The sequence below is a fragment of the Oryza brachyantha genome, chromosome 6 (genome assembly GCF_000231095.2).
Source record: "Oryza brachyantha chromosome 6, ObraRS2, whole genome shotgun sequence".
NCBI lineage: Eukaryota > Viridiplantae > Streptophyta > Magnoliopsida > Poales > Poaceae > Oryza > Oryza brachyantha.
The window spans coordinates 1,923,294-1,944,104 of record NC_023168.2 but is presented as its reverse complement, the minus strand read 5'-3'; the positions used below and the strand labels follow the sequence as shown (position 1 = coordinate 1,944,104).

The 20,811-nt window shown below is 43.6% G+C and overlaps 3 protein-coding genes and 1 pseudogene across 4 annotated transcripts; 1 reads left to right on the top strand and 3 right to left on the bottom strand.

Annotated features, from left to right (window-relative positions):
- Positions 1-12: 12 nt before the first annotated feature.
- Positions 13-2,025, bottom strand: LOC102701642 (GDSL esterase/lipase At5g45910-like). 2 transcript variants are annotated; one of them, XM_040525520.1, is made up of 4 exons: positions 1,411-2,022; positions 1,112-1,321; positions 596-1,018; positions 13-497 (listed from the first exon to the last, which is right to left on the bottom strand). In XM_040525520.1, the coding sequence occupies exons 1-4, from the start codon at positions 1,649-1,651 to the stop codon at positions 283-285; spliced, it is 1,089 nt and encodes a 362-aa protein (XP_040381454.1). In that variant the 5' UTR covers positions 1,652-2,022; the 3' UTR covers positions 13-282. The 2 variants fall into 2 exon arrangements, with proteins under 2 accessions (XP_040381454.1, XP_040381453.1); XM_040525519.1 differs by having other exon boundaries at positions 596-1,321; positions 1,411-2,025.
- A 7,790-nt stretch (positions 2,026-9,815) lies between these two features.
- LOC102701363 lies at positions 9,816-10,709 on the top strand (annotated as a pseudogene).
- A 2,643-nt stretch (positions 10,710-13,352) lies between these two features.
- LOC121054649 lies at positions 13,353-14,023 on the bottom strand. Its single transcript, XM_040524741.1, has one exon. It carries the CDS (start codon positions 13,873-13,875, stop codon positions 13,540-13,542), a length of 336 nt encoding a protein of 111 aa, XP_040380675.1. The 5' UTR covers positions 13,876-14,023; the 3' UTR covers positions 13,353-13,539.
- A 2,154-nt stretch (positions 14,024-16,177) lies between these two features.
- LOC102701086 (protein SEEDLING PLASTID DEVELOPMENT 1) lies at positions 16,178-20,696 on the bottom strand. Its single transcript, XM_015838945.2, has 9 exons — positions 20,195-20,696; positions 19,897-20,111; positions 19,641-19,791; positions 19,348-19,539; positions 18,455-18,617; positions 18,096-18,331; positions 17,243-17,419; positions 17,041-17,163; positions 16,178-16,957 (listed from the first exon to the last, which is right to left on the bottom strand). The coding sequence occupies exons 1-9, from the start codon at positions 20,606-20,608 to the stop codon at positions 16,652-16,654; spliced, it is 1,977 nt and encodes a 658-aa protein (XP_015694431.2). The 5' UTR covers positions 20,609-20,696; the 3' UTR covers positions 16,178-16,651.
- Between the last annotated feature and the right edge of the window lie 115 nt (positions 20,697-20,811).

The following is a 20,811-nucleotide window of genomic DNA, read 5'->3' as shown; positions in this document are numbered from 1 at the left end:
TTCAAGATCCGATTAATTGCAACACATAATTAAATAGCCTTCCAAATCCCAATCACATCCATACCACTACACAAATTGCATCAGCTAAAAACGAATTACCAACAAGAAAAGAAAAATCAACTGATCTTATTCGTTTCTCGATCGCAAGACGTCGTCGTCGTCTTCTTCTTCTTCTTGCTGTTGATTTCTTTCTTTGTTCCATTACTAATTAAAACAAACAATGAGCGTCACCGCCGGCAAGCTTTCCGGCGGGTGGGTGACGTCGCCGGCCGGCGCGGCGCCCTAGGAGAGGATGGGCGGGTGGCAGTAGGGCCCGTTGACCCACCCGTCGGCGATCTGCTTGTACGCCGCCTCGGTGAGGTGGATGCCGTCCCAGCTCAACGACGACGACGGGTTGGAGCACGCGTACGCTCCCGCCATCCCGCACCTCGCGCCATTCTGGTAGTTGTACTTCCCGCCACCCGCGCCGCAGCACGCCCTCAAGTTCGTGCTGAACCCTGCGAAACCAAACCAAACCGCGCCAAAATCCATCAACTTTTCCACCAAATTCGCCACATTTTCGACGGAATTCGGTCGGTTTGGGGTGAAATGTTACCGTAGTTGGCGGGGGATTTGACCATGTCGTAGACGTGCGAGTAGAAGTCGGCGTACATGATCCTCGCCCATGGATACTTGCTCTGGAGGGAGGAGACCTTGCTCTGGAGGAGGGAGTTATGGCGGACGGAGAGGGAGTTGAAGCGGGTGAGGCAGCCGTGCTGGTCGTAGTCGCCGGGGTTGGAGGTGCCGTAGAGGGTGAGGTAGATGGGGAAGCAGCCGACGGGGAGCACGCCGGGGACGACGACGTACATGGCGCCGAGGCTGACGAGCTGGTCCACGCCACGCCCGATGGCGTCCACGATCGTCGCGCTCTGCCCCGCCGCCTGCTCCGGCGAGTACCCGCCGAACAGCTGCGCGTTGTAGTCGTTGCCGCCGAACTCGCCGAGGACGAACAGGGACTTGGACAGGTACGACTTGCACGCTGCATTGGATGCACAGGGAGATGAGTCAGTCGCCGGAGTTGATGGCCGGCCGGCCGGCCGGCGGCGAGGTGGGGTGGGTTTAGGGTACGTACATGAGCCGCAGACGGAGGGGAGGAGCTGCTGGAACCACTGGATCTGGGTGTTGAGGGGGCCGTTGTTCCAGATCTTGTCGCCGATGCCGAGCGACTGGAAGAAGTTGGAGTCCATGGTGGTGGCGCCGATGATGGCCATGTTGGCGCCTCGCCGGAAGTCGGAGCCGCCCTTCTTCGACGGCGGCAGCAGCGGCAGCCCAAACTTCTCCGCTGCGCAACCACAGAAACAGAGCAAGTGAGCTTTCTTTTTTGGAGGGAAACGCGCCGCGTTTAAAAAGGAATCAACGGCGGCGACGCACCGAGGAAGTCGACGACGAGGCGGCCGTCGGAGCAGCGGCAGGTGGCGCGGCCGAAGAACGTCTCGCCGTAGGGCGGCTGGGTGAGCGTCAGGCCGGCCGGCGGCCCGTTCACGCAGAGGTTGCCGGTGTCGGACATGGAGTCGCCGAAGCTGAAGATCGCGTTGAACTTCTGGCCGGAGACGGCCACGGACATGGCCGACGCCGCCGCCAACGCCACAAGAACGACACGCGCCGCCGCCATTGCTGCCCTCAAGCTCCAACTCGATGGACGGACGATGAAGCAACCAGCAGCAGAGCTCCGTGTGCTTATATACACCTCGCTAATGGTAGGTTAGCACGTAGCTGTTCGCCATTAGCGCAGCTCGAGGCAGCCAACCCCTTCACCGAGCTTAACTACTAGTCTACCACCACCATCACCTGGTTGTTGTGCATGGCCATGGATGCAATGCATGAACTTTGCTTTTAGTTTCTTTCAATTTTTTTTCCTTCTCGCTCTCTTTCTCCTCTGCTTCCTACTGATCGTGTTTGATCATATCAGTATCAAATCTTGCCTTGCTTTTGGTTTCAACTTTTTGTTGCTGGGTATTTATCTAATTATGTACTTCCTTTTTTATATAAGATGTTTTGAGACAATTTGCTGTCTGATCAGTATTGGTTATTAAACCCTTGTTGGAGCGAATTTTTTTAGATTATAGCGGCTCTGTGTTTTCAATGGTACGCGATGTACCCGTCGACAGCGAGACGCCGATGGTGACTTTGTTAATCTCTAGGATTTACCGGCTAGTCTTCGAAGATGCTCATAGGGTGATGTTTGCGTACGTGCGTTTTTAGAGGAGAGCATGCATTGTGAGCGTCTGCTCATATGGGTGGAGTTTGCGTACGTGCGTTCTTAGAGGAGAGTGCATGCATTGTGAGCGTCTGAGTGGTACTGTGCTATAAAAATGTAGTAGTTAGCAATTTAATTAGGCTGAGAGTAATTTATGATGTTCCTAGAAAGAGCTATGGTTTAGTACTTTAGTGGACGCGGAAATGTGAGTTATATTTTCTCCTTGTTTAAAGTCTATGCCGAATAAAAACTGAATGATTGAATGTGTGATGCATTGGTGAGTGTACAATACATCTGAGTTGTTAGGACCAGCATCGCTGGTGCTACTCTAGGACAGTATTTCATAATTGAAAGTTTGAAAAGAAGCACCTAATCATGTATTCCACTAACTTAATCTAACACTCGGAATACCCTTTTCGATTAAATTAATCATTTGGCAAGTACAAAGCTATAAAATATCTGAAAATCATTTGATTTTTGTCGAATTTGGGGAGTGACTAGTGAATAAAATACACTAATGCAAACTTGATGCTTGTCGACTCTGATGAGGTCTCCATGCATTCTGGATGTCACTACATGTCTACATGGTGTCTACTTTTGCTTATCAGTAGACAAAATCATGACATTACCGTTTTCCTTAGATCTGAAAGAAACACTTCTCCTTAGCATTAGTCTTTCTGAACATTTAACTGTGTACTTGCAGGAGCAGTTGCCATTCATAACTGTCATGCATGGTGCTATTGACTTGCTACTGTAACTGATGAAAAGGAGCTTATTACTATTGTCAAGAACTTGATTAGGTAATCCAACACTATCATCCAAAAACAGCACCCTCACTCTCATCAACACGCTAGATGATTCCACATAAACGCATTATGATTGTCAGGTAGTCGTTGCTCAGGTCAATAGCCAAAAAAGTGTTCTTTTTTGCCTGTGATGAAACAGAAAGCTAATTAAGCTAGTTGCTTCACTTCAGCATCATCCAGCTAAACAGCACTGATCACCTCATCTCGTTGATCCTTTGTGTCAATTAGACGTCACCCTGGCTTTGCTTCCTCCTCTTTTCCAGGATCAGGAGAACTGGCAGCAGGTCAAGCACCATTGTCAGCAAACAGCACAAGTCTGCATCTACTATCCCAAAATCATGCGATTGATTTATATAGTTATACACCAACTCTATAAAGAATAGGGGATGCTTTAACTTTATAGGGAAGAATTGGGGAGTGGTGGTTATATTTGTAGTACTTGGATCACTATTGATACCTACACTTCAACATAAAAAGTAGGGCACAACAACTCCAATTAGTTCAGTATTGAGCATGGCAGTGACATGCACTGGCTATTATTTGGGGGGTATAGGTTGGATGCCATGTCAATTCTTTGAGCTAACTTGGGCATGCACTGGATGAGTGGATGGTCCATGCATAGATGCAGTCTGTTATTATCCAAAATATTAGCTAACTACATTTTTTAAAAGTGTAACTAATTTACCTGATTAACAGAAGCATCAGATTCTTCAGATTGATTGATCTAAGATCAACCATCAGTCCACCTGCTGTCAGTTTGTCACAGTGTTGTCACTCGTATGTGTCAACCTCACAGAATGGATTAAGCCGTGACATGTTGTTCAGGGAGAAAAATAATCTGGCATTGTGTTACCATCATTCAGATCAACGTCTGGCAACAATATCACACAATGCATCATGCATGGACGCATGCAGATAACTCCCACATGATCAAAAGCCCATCAACTGCTAACTAATTAACAAGATTATCCATATGGCCCCTGTCTACAAGACCAATGTCAAAGCACATCTTTTGACAACTTCCATTCCTAATTCCCCTAGCTGTCACACATTCCCATGAGGAAAAAAGGCTCAATTAGCATCTAATCAGTGGATTACTGAACTTGTTTAATCCTTCAGAGCCTCTGCAATTATCTGCCTGCTCCATGAAGGAGCTAGCTGGAGGAGATAAGCTTAAGCTGCCAAGCTGGTGAGCGTGGTGTGCTAGTGTACTTGCAGAAACGTTCTTGTTTCGCTAATGGACAAGCAGCTCCAGCTCCAGTACCACGAACTGCTGCAGCGACTCAAGCGTGGACTTGATGCAGTGCGATTGTGCAAGATTAATTGGCCGTCGTTATCAGCAGCGTCTGAATCTGATACTGTGTTTTGCAAGCGAACACACGAACCTTCCGATGTAACCAACTCGCTCCCTCCCTGCTAACAACTCGATTCTCCCTTTCTAACGCCCTGGTTTAGGGTCGAGTTGAAGCAACCGAATTGCTTTTGGAATTTTTAGGCTTTTAGTGCGCTGTCTGCAGTTTGTGGTTGATGCTGAAAATGTGCTGTCTGAATATTCAGTTATGGATATGAATGCTTGCTGCTATTGTTCAACTAAGAGTGAGTTCAATAGGATGGTTAACTGTTGGGCTCCAAATCCTCTATAGCCAACTTAATAACCAATTTTATTTAATAGTTATCTATAAACATATACTATACAATTAATATTCGACCACACCTATCATACACATATGTCTTGAAGTAGCTAACTAAAAATCTGAGCTCAATGTTCTTCTCTCTCCTCTCTTATCTTCATAAAATATACTTATATCTGATTTATTGTCTGCTTTTGTACCTACTATAAGGGAATTTATTTTTTACAGTTTCCACGGAGCTATTTTACCAACGGTAGAGACTACTGTAAAAGTTGTATGTATATTTTTCTTAAGAGTTTTTTACCGGCTTTAAAAAATATCTTGAGGTACATATTTTACAGTTTAAAATTTTAGTATCTTAAGGTACATGGTACCCTAAGGTACTAAAATTTTACATTAAAATTTTTGATAACCCAAGATACTTTTTAAGAATTGTTGATAAAAAAAACCATTTTCTTAAAGATCATTACAAACATTCGGTATTGAGTTTCGTGCAGTAACCTGTTCAAACCCCAAAACTCAATCAAATAAGGAAATTAAGACTTGTTTTGACTGGTACGAAATTAAGTACTATGCATCAACAAGTTTGACTCAAAAGCTTAATCACATAATAAAAGAATAGCAATTTATTTATGGAAAAAATGCCTCAACGTTAGGCGTATAGCTGCATGGATCCATATGTTTGGCTTTTCCCAAAAACCTGTATCTGACGAGCTTCCTATCTTGCCACGAGTCATTATTGCCTAAAAGCAAGTTCAATAGTATAGCCAACTATTGACTATAAATTATTTATAGCCAACTAATAGTCAATTTATATAATAGTTATATACTACACAATTGATATCTAATCCCACCTGTCATATACACATGTGTTTTATAGTTCATGCTGTAGTTGGCTACAAATATACAGCTCGCTGCTTTTCTCTCTCCTCTCTTATCATCTTAAAATATGCTTATAGTTGGTTTATAGCCTGCTATTGTATCTGCTCTAGTCCACCCCGGTGCCATACTGCCATGTACACGTCATGAGCTGGAGAATTGAATTCCATGGATGCTGCACGGATGGAACAGGACGATCCATCGATTGATCGATCGATCGAGACGCACTAAACGGAGATTAGGGCATTGGTAATTTCAACGACGTGTATGCAATGCATCCTCGGAGGGTACAGGCTTTTGGGTACTGATCATCATCAGAACCCAATTATAAAAATAAAATGCATCGCCGTTGATGGGCTGAAAAGAAAATGAAATAAAATGCAGCATCAATCACCTTACCTTGCATGATGAACGTGTAGTGCTATCGATCAGCAGCCAGCAGCACAAATTGGGGCAGTTAGTGTGTCAAGTTCAGAGATGAATCTGGCAGCAACATGTTACCTACTTGGAATTGACGTATGTTTATTAGTTTTATTTAGCTTCAAGATTGATCCAGCATCAAAGGACAATTCTGGCCAGGGACTGTTAAGAGTTTTTTCAACTTTAATACTGAGATTCAGAAATCTGAAGTGTAGTTATCATACCTGTCTCAGATGCATAAAAACTTTACACACCAGATAAAATCTACAAAGAACTCAAATTTGATGTTTGCGACCAAACCCTAAGATGTGAGATCGGCCAGGCCGATCATTCAGGTGAAAGTACATTGCATTTACATGGATGGATGGATATCCATTCTGCAGAGAGCCTGAAACAGTGGAACCTGCAGGTGGTTGATCTACAGTTGAGCCTGCAGGACCATGGTTAGTTGGGTGCCCGGCATACAGTGGTTACAGTACTTGGAAAGTTCACAAGGATGCTTCCCTGAATTGCTGTCTCGATAGGCATCATAACAGCTGAGATTAATTGTAGCCACCATCATCATGATTCATGCCAGGACAAACCCAACAACCATACACATATGTATGTTCGTTTAACCATTTCAGTATGTTCAGAATTCAGGTTCAGCCCACTGTCAAACTGGAGAAACAGGGGGCTAATCTACACCAGCAGCTAACCTGATTGATTGATTGATTCCTTTGCAGATTATTGCTAGTAGCAACAAAAACATGAGTTAAACAAGGTGAGCCAAGAAAAGAAATTAGAAAGAGAGAGAGAGAGAGAGAGAGAGAGAACGAGAAGACAATAATTGCATACATGGATGCATATATGCAGGTGACTGACTGCATGGAGGTTTGCTGCTGATTAATTGATGACGAAGTTCGATTCAACTTCTTCTCCGCCTTTTCTCAGCAGCAGCAGCAGTCAACAGTGCAGTGCAGACGGTCGGTGCAGCTAATAAGCTGCGCTGACAGCGTGATTATGTAGGTGAGCTGGGTGTTTTCAGGGTCACACACGCCTGACAGGTGTGGTTAAGGGCTCCGTGCTAATTAATAATTATGATCGCGTACACGTAACCGTCAGCTTTTGCATTGCATGGCTTCACATGCATTACGCGGACGTAATCATACATGAGATTTGTCAACACGGCTAGTATTAGATCTTTGTTTAGATCATGGACCATATGAGATTATGATCAATATGATTAGGATAGATAGCTTTTGGTGGTCTCTGGAGCAGTTTGCGTGGCTTTCAGTACGTATACATGCAGGACCTAATTAAAGAGCCTGTTCAGGAGAGTTTTAGATCTTGAGAAGCAGTTATTTAGTAATCCGTTTCTGAGAATCTGGAAAAGCCTCTAAACCCAGCTTCTCTAGCTTCTAGATTCTTAGTTCATTTTCCAGAATTTATAACTACAGATTCTTAAAAACTATGGACCATTTAAGGCAGCTTCTAACAAAGTAGCTTTTAGAAAAAACTACAGCTAGGAGAAGCTCTCCCAACCAGGTCCAAGGGTAGCTAGGATACGCTGATTAGCTAGCGAATGTATGTGTATCTTCTCTCTCTCTACTAGCTACCTGCACTTAAGTTGTTAAGATGTTCTTTTCTTGGGTAAACGGGTCTTTTTGTGTAATTGTGTAATTGTGTATGTATTTTGTATGAAGAATACTACTTTTATACTAATGAATGGTGTTACTTTCTTCCCTACACCATTGTTACATTGGTATTATAGAAACTTGGATTGTCCCATGCAGTTTTGCACAGAGGTAAATAATTCAAAGAGGGTTAGATTTAATATACGACTCCAACTTTTTATTATTATATTTCTATAATATTTGGAATTAATATACAACTCTTAGATTATATTTATATTTGTTTGGATTTCATATACAACTCTTAGCTTTTATTTCTATAGGTATAGCTATATATATGAATTATTCTACACTGTTATAATCTAGACCTACGGTAATCTTACGGCTAAGATTTTTTTTCTACTAACATGATAATTGCCCTCTAGAGCAAACATTTATATACAACTGTATCAGTCGATCTATTCGTTATAGTATGGATGTACCATGATTTAACAACTAAGATTGTTCTCCTTTTTTATAATTAATGTGGTAATCTCTAGCTCCCAGATCAAACAAAAATGTCTCGTTTTTGAGGAAAACTTAACTTTTTGCCACTGATTTGTTACCCACTGTCTATGACATATGAGATCTCATGAGTCTATGACATGTGAGTCAAGTGAAAAATCTATTATAAATATTCGTAAGAGTGGCAAAAGTTATGCCCCTTTTTAAGCTGTCTATCTTTATAATATAATTTTATCTAGTATACAATTATATCCATCAATATATACAATTATAATATGAGTCCACGATGATCTAAAACCTACGACATTTCTCTTTGTTGATTAACGTTGTAATTTTTTAGGCTACAGAGGACATTTCTATACAACTGTACCCATCAATCAAAGTCGTTATAATCCGAGCCCACTATTATTTAACTTGTAATATTTTTTAAAGATTAACATGATAATTTTTAGCATCAAGGGCGAACAAATTGTCTCTTTTCGAACGGTCTGATTGTAATATATGTTCGATCTATTTATGTAAGTATGAGTAGTACTAGCATGCATGAGCACGGATCCTCATACGAGTACCGCACAGAGGATCCCATTTGAACATGAATGCCTGGCACAGCCAAGATAGGGGTCAAAGGGAGCAAGTCCAGATCAGCCCAGCCCATCCCATCCCATGGCAGAACGCACCCAACACCACACCCATCAAGTGAATCTATTAGGCCCAGACTAGACCAGACTCTCTCTACGTAGTAGGCCGCCTTAATCCCATCCCAATCAATCTCGCACGTACTCCACTCGTCCAGGTTCACCGTCCCTCTGGACGGACGCCATCTCCGGTGGATCAATGCCAACCCCAGCGACAAGCTGCCGGCGACGGCCCGGCCCCTTCGCCCTCTCCTCCGGCCGGTCCACTTTGGCTGCGCCACCACACCGCAGCGCCCCGACCGAGGCGACGCGGCGCGTTGCCCGCCTGGTGTGCTTGCGACGGTCTCGTCGTTACGGTACGTCTCTTTTGGGTACATCACAAGAATTCATAAATTAAAAAAAAACCCTAAAAAATTATGGAGGTATATTAAGGTAACCGTGACGTATATCACGATAATCTTCGCATGTCGTGTGGTTTCCGCACAAAACAATGATTCACTATTACAAAAATCACCACGATTATCGTCTCGATGTCGTTATTACTAATTTCACTAAAGCCGCAGCGATAATCGCTACAAACCACATGATTATTACGCTCTACATTATTTACTTTAAAATCGTGATGATTTTATTCAAAAGTTTTAAATTCAAATTCATACGATTTTTTGCGCGCTACAGTGGAAGAATAGTTTCGGTCCCCTCCACGATAAACATAACCTGGTCTATTAGAGCAAGACTAATAATATAGCCAACAAGCTGGCTATAAGATTTCTCATAGTCTTTTCTTAGCCCACCCATATACTAGTTAGCTCTTCATCATTAATGTAGAACCCGCATATCACTCTCACATAGTTTTTTGTGGTTCCTGTGTGGTTACAAGCTTACAGCCTGCTTACACTCTCTCGTTCTCTCTCTCCTCCACATAAGCATATAGGCAGCTTATAGCCTGCTATTATACTTGCTCTTGTGATGCAGATCAGGATATGAATGTGACGATGTTGACGTGTGCATGGGGTGCGTATATATATAGGGCACGTACGTGGTGAGGTGATGGAGAAGGGAGGAGGAGATCGGTGCAGCTGCCTGCTAGGATGAGGCCGGCGATCGTGCTGTTCGGCGACTCGATCACTGAGGAGGCGTTCGGCGAGGGAGGGTGGGGCGCGCACCTCGCCAACCACTACTCCCGCTCCGCCGACGTCGTGCTGCGCGGGTACAGCGCTGGGCGGCCATGGTCGTCGGCCGCGCCGTCGTCGCCGCGTGGCCGGCGCCGGCGCCGCCCGCCGCCGTCACCGTCTGCTTCGGCGCCAACGACGCCTCGCTCCCCGGCCGCGCCAGCGCCCTCCAGCACGTGCCGCTCCAGGAGTACAAGCGCAACCTCCGCGCCATCTGCGACGCCCTCCTCGCCGCGTGGCCCTCCGTCGTCGTCGTCCTCATCACGCCGCCGCCCGTCCACGACCGCGCCCGTGCCCGGTACGGCGAACATGCAGCACCACCACACACTCTGCTATCTCTCTCATCGATCGATCAATGCAACAAGACGCCAAGATATATCATCAATGGCCGCGCAGGTACCCGTACGGCGACGACGACGGCGGCGGCTCCGGCTTGCCGGAGAGGACGAACGAGTCGGCCGGCGCGTACGCCCGCGCGTGCGTCGAGGTGGCGGCGGAGCGCCGGCTGAGGGCCATCGACATCTGGTCAAAGATGCAGAGATTCCCCGGGTGGGAGAGCTCCTTCTTGAGGTAATCAAATCAAACCAAACCAAACACTTCGTCTTGCTCTTGCTCTCGCTCGCTGACGCGATCTTGGCGCGAAAACTTGAAAGGGACGGGCTGCACCTGACGCCGCGCGGGAACAGGGTGGTGTTCGAGGAGGTGGTGTTCGCGCTCAAGGACGCCCGCCTCGGCCTCGACGCGCTCCCCGCCGACCTGCCGCTCTTCTGCGACATGGATCCCAACGACCCCGTCAAGTCCTTCGACGAATGAATGAATGAATGCGTCGTCGTCGTCTTCTTCGCGAGATCGTTTCAAGAAAGATTTCGGATTCTTTCCCGTTGCGTTTTGAATTTGGCGCGAACGTAGCTACTCTGCTTAAGAAATGCTTGAGATTATAAAAAGAGATTTTTTATCATTTTTAAAAAGTATCTCAAGGTATCAAGAATTTCAGTACAAATTTTTGTTACCTCAGAATACAATGTACCTTAAGGTACAGCTTGAGATACTTTTTCAAAAATGATAAAAAAACCCATAAAAATGTTTGGAATGTAAAACCTCAAGGTATTGTTTTGATTCTTTTCAAAGGATGGATGAATAAATACATGTATCAGCCTTGTATTCTTTGTTTGGACAATGAAATTTAAATACAGCCCCCGAGCTTTTGCTAGGAGACTACTGAGATAGTAGTAACTTGTACTCCTACATACAAACATTTGGAATGTAAAACTCCTGCATCAAGGCTATTTAATAGCAAATAATCTGCTCGTTCTAAAATATAACTATTTTTAGTTTTATAACGAATACAGATAAAGACATGTTGAAAAACATCAGAAATAACATGCGGAAGTGATTATATTTTTTGGAACGGATGCAGTGAGTAAACCATTTTTCATTCATGATCCTTTATGCCTTTCACTAACACAGAGATGACCAAACTAATGTGATTGTTCAAATAATGGAGACAAATTGGCAGTCACTGAAAACTCAAGGCCGTCCATACATCCAGAGCAGTTTGCACTTGCAGCAGAGCTCCCTTCTTTGTGCGGTCTCGGTAACATACGCTCCCATCTTTTTGCTTTTTGGTAGAATAAGCGAAAACGTGTTTTTGCAAACGAAAAATAATTTGTAGGTAAAACTTTTATATACTTGTCTATAACGATGCAAAAGCGAAATGCGTAAAAGAAACCATGATGAAAAAACCACAAAATCAAGTTCAAAATTAAGTTCCAAAATTCAAATTTTGGCTTATAAGCAGTTGTAACTATGAAACGATGGAGCCCATACTCCCTCTATATTTTTCTATATTTTTTATATGACGCCGTTGACTTTTAAATCTATATTTGATCATTCATCTTATTCAAAATTTATATCCAAATATGCAAAATTATAAGGCATACTTAAAGTTCTTATAATAATAAATCATATTATAACAAAATAATCAATAACTCTATAATTTTTTTAATAAAATAAATGGTCAAACATGAAATTAAAAGTCAATGGCGTCATTAAAAAAATATGGAGGGAGTACTTTCAAACAACGCATCCTCTCATCAGTCAAACATCATAATTGTTCCCCATTGCATACAGTAACCAGCAACAGCTGCAAGTGAATCGAAGCAATTCTCCGAGAGTATTAGGCTCGTTCTTTTCTCGGAGTTTTTTTCAAGGTTTTTATACGCACCTCTTTCGAACTATCAAAGAACGCATATTTTTAAAAATATATAAAAATTTGTCATTTCACTTGTCTAAATGTCTTTACAGTAGTTAATTATATTATTTTAAAATTAAATAATTATTAAATTCAAAAAAGTTATTTTTCAGCCAGAAGTCCCTCGATTTCGAGCCTGCTCAATACTGTCTGGTCAAGGGCAACCTAAACTGTGACGGATGCCCATCGTTTGGTTTAGTCCCTAAACTGTGCCCTAGGCCATTTAATTACTCTTTTAGTCCCTAAACTGTACTTATACCATATCATTAACTTAGAGCACTTGTAATTTTCACAACAATTAGACGATTATAACAACCAAATATGAAAATCACGTTTTTAACATTAACGGACAAGAAAAATAAACAAATCATATAACCATGATTCAAAATCAAGAAATTTAGATAATAATTTTATACAACTAAACTAAAATACCTTTTTTACATATGAGTTAGTAGGTACAGGTGACTAAAGAACAGACACATACCCACATACCTAACGGTAAAATTTTTTCTCTATTAATAAACCACCCATGGTATAAAATTAAATAATATAAGACTCCTAATAAAGTAAAAGCCGATCAAATTTTGGGTCATGCGTGGACCCATTGCCATATCTAGGTGCAAGCCGGAATCTCGAAGATTGGTTGAATCTTCGTACTAAACGTTAATTGTATATTACCAAAAAAGTAAGCGTCAACCGACTAGGGAGGCAACAAACAAATACCTTTTTCTTATAGTTTCTTTATGTGAATCTTAAATTAATCTCATTCCCTAAAATATATTTATAATATTTTAGTTGTATGGTTAATTAATTTGCATAGTTAAATATCGTCGTAGCATTAGCATGGACATATAAGTTACTCTAAAAGTGATCGAAGAAAGCCTGAACTTGTTAGCCCATTTTCGATCGAGGGAGTGATAACATTTTACCATCTGACAAAATTAAGCTGCTCTTTATTCCCCTTTATAATTGCATACATGTTGCGTACATCAAGAAGTTTCAAAAAAAGAAAACTCGATGGGAATATTCTATTTGAGGGCATCAATCCAGTACTCATAATTACCACGTTCCATCTTTAAAAACTAATTACTACTCCAACCACACTCTCGATATATGGTATCCTAAGGTATCAAATTTTTAAAAAATTTAATACCTTAAGGTATACTGTATTACGCTAAAAATTTTGGTATTTTAAGATATTTTTCAAGGATGCTAACAAAAGCCACTCGATAGTTAAGTATATCGCAGCTTGATCAGAACTGAACTCGGCTGAAGCTCAAGTGAAGACGAAGCTCACCACACCACGGATTAATTAACTAGCTGAACACAAAAACGACACCGTGAATTTAATTAATTAAGAGTTGGACACAGCTTCTTGCAAAAATTCCCGGATTAATGGTGCTGAGGGTCCGGGCCGCCGGGGCTAGACCTCTTCGACTCGGAGAACGGCATCGCCGCCGCCGCCGCCGCTGCCCGACCTAACTGCGGCACGCTAATGACGGTCGCCGCGGCGGCCGCCGTCGGCGAGCTGACAGTGGCAGCGTTGTTGCTGCTCCCGGCGACGAGCATTCTCCGGCCGGTGATCCCGACCAGCTGGACGCGATATTGGTCGCCATGGTCAGGCTCGCCGCAGGAGACGGTGGCGGACAGGACGAGCAGCAGCATCAGCAAGACGCACACCAGCGACGACGCCGACGACCTCCATGCACCAGAGGAGGAGTACGCCATGGGAGAGATCGATCGAGGTATAGCTACAATATACTTTCTCCTCGTCGTCGTCGTCTTCTTCTCCGTCGATCCAATCCTAGCTAGCTACTGCTAATTGAGCTTAGCTAGCTAGCTAGAGCTAGTGTGATCGATGTGAGCGAGCTGATCGATCTGTGTTCAGGTGCAGGTTGCAATGGCATGCATGCCACTGAATTTATAGGCCATGGAGATTCGATCGATCGAGAGCGGTTTGCGGCCGTTATAGCGCACCATCGATCGATCGAGCAACATGCGTAGATCGTGTATTTGTACACAGGGGTAGATCCAACATGGGGATGGCGGGGCTCGAGCCCCGCTACTCCATTAAAGCTATCGGAGCCCTTACGAAAACCCCTCTAAAGTTTTATGACAAGATTAATAGAAAGGGAGCTAAAGCTCTATCTTAAGTATTCAGACCCCCTAATCTCGTTGACTTATCCGCCATGTACTTTTGGGTGCTTATACCTCTGTGCCGCACTGCCATGCATGCAGCATGACCTCACACAAAATCGGCTCAACTTTGGGTCTCTAGTTTATAGCTCTATCTGACAATGGCATTTTTGTTGTATGTATGGTGATCGCAATAGCATATATGAATTCAGATAAATGCACGCATGGTCCCTTGTTGAGGAAAAATTTTAATGTTCATGTTGCACGTTTTAGTGGGACACTGAACGTTTGTTTAAGGCCCCGTTTAGATGACAAAAATCTTTGGGAGAAGTGTTACGTCAGATGTTTGACCAGATATCGGAAGGAGTTTTTGGACACGAATAAAAAAATAAATTTTACAGCTAGCCTAGAAACCGCGAGACGAATGAGCCTAATTAATCCGTCATTAGAACATGTTGGTTACCGTAACACTTATGGTCAATCATGGACTAATTAGGCTTGAAAGATTCGTCTCAAGATTTTTTCTGTAACTGTGCAATTAGTTTTTTGTTTCATCTATGTTTAATGCTTTATTTAGGTGTCCAAATTAATATTCGATGTGATGTTTCTGAAAAAACTTTTTGAGAACTAAACATGCCTAATTGTGTTTGGACAAAAGAAAACACATTAGGCCGTTAGCCATGGGATCCAACATTGCAACTACCGCTGTCCCTTTGTGTAAATGGGCACTACATATTCATAAGCCAATTCAGCTCACACGAATCAGCGAGCAGCGTGATCTTCAGCCGGATCTTATTTTTGCTTCTGGTTGCCACACGCATTGATTCATCAACCTTTGTCGTACCGTGGCAATATATCCGCAGATCTATACGATTATGAGAAATGTTCACTTATTTAATATGGGTATATGAGATGTCTAAAGTATTTTTAACCAACTGCTTCTTTTTTTTTCCCCTTGATTTTATGGGCGGTTGGTTTTCTTACGAGGGGCACACCGAATACGATAAGCACAATAATAGCATGAGAAGAGATGAACGATTATATGAATAGATATATATTTGTACTTGATCTTTATAAGCCTTGATGCCCATTTGTCAACGTATAAACAAGTTCATCCACGTACAAACCCACTGATCTCAAGGAGATATATACTATAAAGAGTCCTATTAAAGCCCAAATAAAGGCATAACTAACTAACACCTATATGGCTATATATAGGTAGAGCTGATGCAGGTGAGATAGTTCAACATAAAGTACACATACGGTTACCTATTTGGCCTCTTCTTCCTCAGTTTCCTTTAAATTTTCAGAGACTTGCTTGCTTAGAGCAGGTACAGTAGCAGTTATAAACATATTTTAAATAATAAGAGAGAAAAACAGCGGACTACAGATTTATAATCAGCTACAACACGGACTCTAAAACACGTGTGTATACAACACGGACTATAAGACATATGTGTGTATACAAGTGGAATCAGATACTAATTGCGTAGTATATGACTATCGTATAAATTGACTATTAAGTTGGCTATAGATATATAGCTGACAGTTGGCTATAATATTGAACTACCTACTTGCTTTCCGTGTCATTTTCCACTGGTGACAATGCATACGACGCAACGGAGCAATGGCCGCCATTGTTAATGTCCTCTCCTCTTTGCCTCAACCACCGGCCGCCTGCCTCCAATGGCGGCCATGCTCCGGGGACCCCATGGCGCCGTGGCCACGAACCTCGCCTGCCATTGGAGGCTTTGAGCTCGACGAAGACGACGACGACTCTGAGGGCGACGAGCAGCCACGGTTTGCTGCATGCGGCGGCAGGCCAGGGGAGGAAGACACAATGATCACAAATTCACAGCACACAAATTATTCTTTCTGATGATGGGAGAGATCAATCAGTACGATGTGCATGCATCCAGGAGAGGATTAATGGATCATGTAGAAGAAAGGGATTAGCCTGGCAGCCAAAGTGTGTTTAATTTTCAGACTGGCACAAGATTGGGCCAGTAGCATGTGTCGGCAAGCATTTTAGTTGCATTTACAAAAACACACAGCTTGAGCTTGTATAAAATAATCCCAGGAGGAAATGCGCCTAACAACTAATGACAATGTGACGGCTCAGAAAAAAAAAAGGTGACAAAATGATCCTGAGTCATCTGAACGCCGTCAGGTTTAGTTCTGACTTCTGAGTTGGAACCGATTCTGTACCTCTGTATGCGTAGTGCTGCACTATCTGTCCACCTTCCCCTTTTGTGAAATACAGCAATTTTGTGATGGAAGTTGTTACCAGGGTATCAATGACAGCCCAGGGAAGTGGAAAATGGAATGGAATGTACAGCTAGGAACAGCAGAATGGCCAGAGGAGGTGCTACTCTGGGAGGAAAGGCAGCCTGCTGACACCATTCTGTTTGTAGTCCATGTCATCGGCACTGTCTGAATCTGTGAGCTTATCAGTCGCAGCCTCTTGCTTGACAGACATGCTGCCTTCTTCCACGCCTACGAATCGCGGAAGAATTCTGAGGCATTGGTTTGGCTCCTGGCCTATAGCTTCCCACTTGAGCTTGAAGCTTTCGACTAGATCCACTTGGGAAGCAATGATACTTGGTGGTCGGGGCAGTAGCTGCACGCTTTCTCCTTTCGGGATCACTACTTGCTCAATTGCCAATCTAGCTTCCTGGCAACAGGAAATGGTTGTATAAGTTCATGAAAGTGCTGACCAGGATAGATAAAATCTGTAAAGGAAAATGGTATTGATACCTCCAAAGCATCAGTTTCCTCTGAAGATCTCATTTCTTCATTTTCTTCAAAATCCATCAACCCGTCCGTGTGATCGTCAACAAGGGCACGGATTGCCCTCCTGATTTGGACCAGGGAGTTTGTCTATAGGAACAGTTAGCCAATTAACACTGCCACATCAACATTAACAGTCCCATAAAAGTTAAAAATGCTCTATACAAACCTTTGTGAAAAAAACAGGTATATCTTGAGATTTCACAACAGCCTGAATCTGGGCATTCTTCTTGAGCTTTGATTGCAATGCAATAACCGCATCAGCTTCACTGATGTTATAAGTTAAGGTTATAACATCCTCCAACTCCAGTTGTTTAATGGCTTGCAAGGCAGTCGACTCCGAGATCTAGAATAGCCTATCCAATAAGTTACAAACTAAGTACAGGAAACTTAATAAAGAGTTGACAACTCGCAAAATTCAGTGACCACAGGTTATCACCATTTTCTCCAGAAGTAATGCGGTGATAGGAGGTATCCGAACAAGGAAAGCAAGGAAGTTGCAAACTTGACTTATCACAATGGCATATATTTTATAAAATAGAAAAACAAAAAGCAACTCAGAGGCTTCAGGCTTCAACAGGGTAAGTCATAAAATAACTTCTCTTCCCTCACCAGTCCCACAATAGAAGCCCACAGCTACACTTTTCAACAAGGACCCAAATGATTTTGTATGATGTACAAGGCTTAATTGATGTGATGGAGGTTTGGTAGCTAAATTTTCGATAAATTTTAACTAAAACATAGTACTTTCATAATACAATTTTTCAGCCAGGCATGGGGCTCAAGCCCAAGCTGCCCCATGCCTGGTTCCACCCCTGGCTCACCATACTTCCACGTGTGTACCAAAAAGTCTATAAATAAATTGAGCAATAGAACAGAGTTCATGACAAATGCAAAAGAGAGCACATATCCTGGCAAAACCTGAAATAATACCTTGAGCAAACAAATGGACAACCGAAGTAAAGGGGGCATTGTTCATAAAATAGAACATCAAAGTAATGGAACATTGAAGAAATGCATACCCCATAAGCATATAGATTGAGGCCTGGTTCAGCTTCAGTTGATCTGTTCGCATACCCTTCGGCAGAATCAAGATTAAATGCCGAGTCCAAGCTTCTTCTTGCATTGCTCAAAGAATCAGTGTTCAATTGAACTGCACTTTCAGGAGGACTGAGATGCAAGTGTTCCTTTTGCACAAAAATTTCCTGCACCAACCCCTTTGAGCCAAACTTACGAATTTCAACGCTAGGCATTTTTCCTGCACCAACCAAATCAGAGTAAATCATGCTGATATCGGAGTTACAAGTTTATGCTGTAGCATCATACTCCTATTTAACATGGTAATGCAGCTGATTAATTCCATAATAAGTGATACAGTAACCTGCAAGCAGAGCATCTACAGTATCTTCCAAACTACGATGGACACGCAATTCTGTTTTGGAGACAATCTCTGCAGCACATGTAAAAGTTGATGGACCCTTGCGCTCCAGGACAGTTTTCTGGACCCCTCTTCGATTAGCTTCTTCATCACCAAGGGTGACGCTCTTTCAGAAAAAGAAAGCATATCATTAAGAGATCTCCTTGACAGAAATGACAGATATAGAAATTGAAAAGGCGCATTAAAGAAGGTAAGATGCTTCTGTGCATTCCCAACCAAAGCTGAATAGGTGCTATATAATAACAATTAGTTTCTGAATGACCCATTGGCTGTCTCAAATATGCAATCTTCCATAAAAGAAAGGCATAGAAGCAGTCCTAAAAATTTGCAACCAGTACTTCAGAACAGTAAAAGCAAATCATTAATTTCCTTCACTAACAAGATTACAGATTGTTTGATCGATAGTGCAAGGGCGGCAAGATCACAACTTTTTAATAACATAGAGTAATTCAATAAAATACAATCACCTCTTTTGCAGTGAAATTTTTGCTACCTTTTCTATTCTGTATTAAGTTCATAACTGTCGGAAACCACTCTTGCGAACAAACAAGTACAGTGATGATCAATATCACAATATTTCAATGTGTTTATCACTTCATGTCTTATATGGGATAATTGGAATGCACAGATAAAATACATATAGTGACTACAGACAGGGATAGAAAATAAAGTTGATTCAGTATTCCAAATATACTGTCATGGAAAATAAAGTTTCTAGGTGATTAAGATCTGGAGATGAGCATGTTCAACTGAGACAAAACAGCACTCTTCTTTCTACACTGTGAAAACTCAATACTTTGCAAATGTACATGGAATAAAATGAAGCATATCATTACCTGCACACCTCCTACAAGCAGATCTAGCGATGGATTCATTACCAAATTCTCTATTGTTATGCCATGGGCGGTGGCAACAAGTTGTATCCCCCGTTGTGCAATGGTGCTAGCAGCCAAAGCCTCTAGCTTTGTTCCAATTTCATCAATGACTATTGCCTGGGGCATGTGGTTTTCGACAGCTTCTATCAATACCTGATTGAAATTGAGAAACAAATAAGCATAACTAGAGATTGGTGTATCACATCAGTTATCAATACACATGTAATCATGTTAGCATATGTAAGATCACATACCTTATGTTGCATATCTTGGTTAGGCACCTGCAACCTACGAGCATTCCCTATTCCTGGGTGAGGAATATCTCCATCTCCACCTATCTCATTGGACGTGTCAACAATCATCACCCGCTTCTTATAATCATCAGCTAGCATACGAGCGATTTCTCTGCAAAGCAAAGCAGCAACTTGTAGCTACACTCTTACAATTCCCAATCACCACTCTCTCGTTTTACGCCGGAATTAAAATCAAGGTTGATCACTCCAAATCCACCTTATGACAGTCGTCTTCCCCACACCCGGTGGACCGATGAGCAGCAATGACCCACCATCCTTAACCAAATCCTGCAGCAAATTAGCACTTCCGGGCACAGCCCGCCCAACGCGGCAAGTGAGGCCTATGATGGCGCCCTTCCGGTTGCGAATCGCGCTGATCCGGTGCAGCGTCCGGCTAATTCCAGCTCGATTATCCGCTCCAAAATCCCCAACCTAACACAAGGCGTATCCACCAATTCGCCATTAGCAAAATGGGCTAAATTTGCGTGGCATGTTGTCTAGCGATTGAGCTCAACCTGGGAGGTGGCGTGGCGGAGGTCGTCGAAGGAGATGGGGCTGTGCGAGAGGAGGAAGTCGCCGGAGGTGAAGCGGGCGAGCGGGGGGCGGCCGAGGTCCATGACCACCTCCACCAGCGCGGGGAGCTCCGGGTGGCCCTCCACCCGCCGCCTCAGCTCCCCGGGAAGCAGCTCCAGAAGCCTCCGCAGCTCCTCCTCGGACCCCTCCGGGGCCGCAGCATCCCCCCGCGCGGCTCGTAGCTGAGCTCCCTGCCGGCGGCCACGACGGACGGGGAGGACGGGGCAAACAGCTGACCGGCGGGGAGCGGGGGGGAAGGGGAACCCATAGGCAGAGCGGTGAGAAGCGCGGACAGGGAGTGGCTGTACGAGGCAGACGCGGAGGCCGAGGCAGCGCGGCGGCGGCGGCGGCGTCATCGCGGCGGCCGGCGAGCACTCGAGTGGCGGTTTCGGGAGAGCGCTAGTGCCAAGCGGCTCGGCTTTCCTATCGCTTCGCTCGACACGTGGCAGTTTCTCAGCCGGCATCGAGCGACACGGAGGTGATCGGACGGTCAGGATCAGAACAAAGTCGTCCTGTTCGTCCTCGACGTGGAGTTCTGGTGCTCCTGCTTCCACGTCGC